This window comes from Nannobrachium achirus (assembly GCF_963921795.1).
Source record: "Nannobrachium achirus genome assembly, chromosome: 19".
In the NCBI taxonomy this organism is placed as follows: Eukaryota; Metazoa; Chordata; class Actinopteri; order Myctophiformes; family Myctophidae; genus Nannobrachium; species Nannobrachium achirus.
In genome coordinates this window covers 60014232-60018911 of record NC_137826.1, presented here as the reverse complement: position 1 = coordinate 60018911, position 4680 = coordinate 60014232, and the positions used below count along the sequence as shown (strand labels likewise).

The window sequence follows — 4680 nt, the reverse complement described above, 5'->3', positions numbered from 1 at the left end:
TTCCATTAAAAATGGTATTCTAACATTAGCCTAAACCAGTGTGACAATAACACTTTTTTTTTTTATAACAACACTATTTCTTTATTCTACATGTGTTATAAATTGAAGAATTAGAAACATTCTCTCAACAATAACCAATAATTGAACGGACATAACGTTATAAACCAAAAGGATACGAAGTAGGAAGAATCAATGTTTATTTATTCCAGAATAAGGATTTACAGTAGTTCTAGATTCATGATGGAAAATATGAACTGATAACAAAAGCAATCACAGCAACATCCAAAATCTCCTTTGTGTTGGTTTATGTTAAAGATGAGGTTTGAAACTGACAAATCTGTCAATTGTTGCAGATTATTTGAATATGCAAGAACACTGTGATTTATTGTTTTTAAACTTTTATACAAATTTGCAGCAGAAATATTATGATTTAAGATTTAATAGTTTCTCATTCATGACATGCAGTCAACGAACATGGATAAAACTCCTTATAAACCTTTATGTAAAACACTGTTTCACAAACAGTGGGTTGAGACCCAATTGTGGGTCGTGGACCGATCTGTGTGGGTCATGAGTGAATATATCCAGGAAAAAAAAGAAAAGCTAAATAATTTCATGACTAAAATTAAAACAACTGAAATAAATTCAATAAATTCTACAAAGGTGACTATTAACACATTGACCGCCATTTTAACATACCTCCGTACTCCCACCTGCCATTCGTCTCCATAGACTTCCATGTAATTGGGTGTGCACGGATCATGCACACCCATGCCTAGATAATGCACCACGTGTGTCCACATTGCTCACAGCTTTCAAACAAAAAAATCCGAATGGAAATCCGTTCAGGCATTCATGAGATAACAGCCACTATGTTTAACAAAGATGGCTGCCAAAATGGCTGCCATGCTTGAAAGATGGGGTTGCTATGGGGGTTAAACATGCAATTTCGCGATTGCTATCATGCCTACTCCATTTTTGGGGGTAAAACATTTTTTTGGAAAAAAAAAATTTTTGATTTTTTTTTTTTTAATTCTCGGGACTATCGGGCCTGGCGGGGAAAGACATTGGAATAATCTCGGGACTATCGGGCCTGGCAGGGAATGAGTTAATAAGGGAAAGTAAGCTGTACCACTCCCACTGAGAAACATTGGTCTATTGAATAGATTCTATTCCACTGGTTCCCAAACACTGGGTCAGGACCCATTTGTGGGTCACATGGACACATGTTTATGGGTCAAAAGTAAATAACCCTTAATTGTGTTTCCTACCCTTTACTTTGGAATTATTGATTTATATTTAAAAGGAGGAAAACAACATAAAATCTCAATGAATAAAAGACAAACTTGATGATCTTTCCTAAAAATTGAATGAATACATGAAAAAGAATAGCAAAGAAATTCTGTGTATTTTTCTTTTTTTCTTTATTTATTGTTTCTTGTTTGTAAGAAGTAGATTAGCTACCATATATTCACTAGTTGTGTTCCAGGGAGACATCACATTTTTCTGTTGGGTCTCGAGCTAAAATATTTGGGAACCCCTGGTCTAATCAGTGTGATTGATCCATTTGCGGATCCTGTCCCAAAGGCCAGATTTGACAGGAGAGATGATCAGAGGAGCAGAGTTTGTGCCATCATTACGACATGGACTGAATAATGGAAAGAGTTTCCCAGTGAAGGAGCAGCCAGTGAAAGAGTAGAGATGAACTCTGGCCTCCACATCATAAAAGGAGACCAGACCCTCCTCATAATCCACAAACACTCCCACTTTCTGGAGCCCCTCTCTTACAGGGAGGAGGACAGCAGGGTCAGCATGAGCCCAGTACTCATTTCCATTCCTCAACACTATATTCCAGTAACCATTGTTGGGGTTCAGTGTGTTTTCACCTTTCCTGTTGATGGACTCTCTGGCCACTCCTAACCTCCACTCTGTCTTCCCTGTAACCTGAACCTCATAGTAAAACCTTCCTGAGGAGAAGCTTTGTTTTCCTAAGACTATGATATATCTAGAGAATCTCTCTGTGTTGTCAGGGAGATTCTTCCATATGTTTCCATCACTCACTTGTTTTCCATCCTCAGACAGGATGAGGTTGGGATGTGCTGTATCAGGATCCAGAGTCACATCCACCTCATATTGCTGGATCCTCCTCAGCTCAGCATCACACAGCTTCTTCTCCATCTCTTGACTGAGTGTCTTCTCCAGCTGAGCCACAGCTGTCCTCACTGTCCCCACATGTGGAGACTGATGGACATTGACCTTTGTCCAGTCCTTAGTGGGTGGAGGGGTGTTGATGGATATGGAGATGTTGTGGTCCTGGTGGAGGTGGTCTTCATGTTTTGAGAGCTGCTTCAGTAGAGAGCTTCTCTTCTCTAATCCACTGAGCTCCTCTCGCAGCTCTTCTATGAAGCCTTCAGCCTGTTTCTCTGTTGTTTTCTGCTTCTCTTCAATCCCAACAATGAGCTCAGCATGGCTTCTCTCAATACAGCTGATCAGAGCAGTGAAGACCTGCACACTGTCTGCTATCTCTCTGCCTGCATCTTTCCTGCTGAGCTCTACTGAGTGTTGGATCTGGTGAATCTTCTCTTGTCTCTCCTGGATCATCTGCTGAACCACTTCTGGTTTCTGAAATCTTTTCAGCTGCAGTGACTTCTCAAACTGGTCGGCCAACTCAGAAAACAAAGTATTGACAAAGACTTCTGGTCTCCTGTGGAAGGTTTTGTTGCACAGAGGACACTTACACACATCACTGGTGTCCCAGTAATGTGTGATGCAGGCTTTGCAGTAGTTGTGTCCACATGGAGTGGAGACTGGATCAGTGAACACGTCCAGACAGATAGAACACAGGAACTGCTCTTCAGACAGCAGACTGCTGGCTGAGGCCATTTTCTACACACAAATAATACATGTAAAGTATCAGTAGTAGAATGCTACTTCTCATAGGTTAAAGGGCAACTTTATTTTAATCTGGTTGAGGACATAATAGACATGATGTTGGGGTGAGTTTTGTGGGGGTTTTTTTCTTCTTTTTTTCTGTGTTTTGATATAGAGCAGTTGTTTTCAAAGTGGGTGACGACGTTGTGTGCTTGTAGATCTGCTGTTTTCACTAGTTTAGTACATTTTATAGATGATAAATACAAAACGAACGGTTTTGGACATACAAGGTTTCCACGCGACAAGGACAATATGCTATAAATATAAGGTGCTGGGAGTGAAAATTATAATGTAGGGGTGCCTCGGATTAAAAGAAAATATATATTTATGGGGTGCCCTGAGACAAAAAACGTTTGGGAACCCCTGAAATAGAAGACAAAACACAGGAACTGCTTTTCAGACAGCAGACTGCTGGCAGACGGCAGAGTGTTTTCTGCTGGTGTTTCAGTCCGAGTGCATCAAAGGGTGCGTTCAGAAATGCGCACCGGGTGTGTGCTCAGTGTAGTGAGTGCCTAAACCCAACCCTAACCCTAACCCTAACCTCAGTAAAACTATGCCTAAACCTAACCCTAACCTTAACCTCAGTAAAACTATGCCTAAACCTAACCCTAACCTTAACCTCAGTAAAACTATGCCTAAACCCAACCCTAACCCTAACCCTAACCTCAGTAAAACTATGCCTAGACCTAACCCTAACCCTAACCTTAACCTCAGTAAAACTATGCCTAAACCTAACCCTAACCTTAACCTCAGTAAAACTATGCCTAAACCCAACCCTAATCCTAACCCTAACCTCAGTAAAACTATGCCTAAACCTAACCCTAACCCTAACCTTAACCTCAGTAAAACTATGCCTAAACTCAACCCTAACCCTAACCCAAACCTCAGTAAAACTATGCCTAAACCTAACCCTAACCCCTAACCCTAACCACACCCCGTGCGCAGTTTTACTGAGGTTTGGGTTAGGGTTAGGGTTGGGTTTAGGCATAGTTTTACGGTTACACCCCGCCATTCCGAAACACCGCCATTCCGAACATTGACTTCTAACCCTAACCCTAACCCTAACCCTTACCCTAACCCTAACCCTAACCCTAACCCTAACCCTAACTAACCCTAACCCTACCCCTAACCCTACCCCTAACCCTAACCCTAACCCTAACCCTAGTCAATGTTCGGAATGGCGGTGTTTCGGAATGGCGGTCTGACACCGAAATTTCAAGGAATGTGAAAACGAAAAGCACGTTTGGTTTCACAGTTTCACATACAGTCTCACATACTTAATAATATTGTCTTTTTAGTGAATAATATCCTTATCTGCTGTACTCACCTGTCTTTAGTGGTCGGTTTCTGTTAAAGAAGGTTTTGTAGAGAGAGCACAGAGCAGAGAGCAGAGAGCAGAGAGCAGTGAGCAGTGAGCAGAGAGCAGTGAGCCTGTAGGCGAACTTCACCGTTTAACTTTCGATTTCCTCCAAATTGAAACTTTCCTTCTTGTGCAACAGCTGTTAACCCTTCCCATCCCCACTCATCAGGGGTTTTCAACAGCTGGTGCGTGGACCACTGGTGGTCTGTGAAGTTATACGTTATAGCATGTGGACCATGCATTTAGTAATGTAAGAAAGTGAAGATTTATGTATTTATTTTTTTCCTCCACGGAAACAGTGTGTGACTTATGACGATGGCTCAATGTTGCGGTTACTGGGAAGTTGGAGGTTAAGAACTGTGCACACGATCACTTGTGTCTTTTTTTTC

The 4680-nt window shown here is 41.5% G+C and overlaps 1 protein-coding gene across 1 annotated transcript; it reads right to left on the bottom strand.

The window, feature by feature from the left end:
• Window positions 1-1118: 1118 nt before the first annotated feature.
• Window positions 1119-4331, bottom strand: LOC308304302 (zinc finger protein RFP-like). Its single transcript, XM_080748879.1, has 2 exons — window positions 4259-4331; window positions 1119-2886 (listed from the first exon to the last, which is right to left on the bottom strand). Exon 2 carries the CDS (start codon window positions 2881-2883, stop codon window positions 1546-1548), a length of 1338 nt encoding a protein of 445 aa, XP_080605005.1. The 5' UTR covers window positions 2884-2886; window positions 4259-4331; the 3' UTR covers window positions 1119-1545.
• Window positions 4332-4680: the final 349 nt, after the last annotated feature.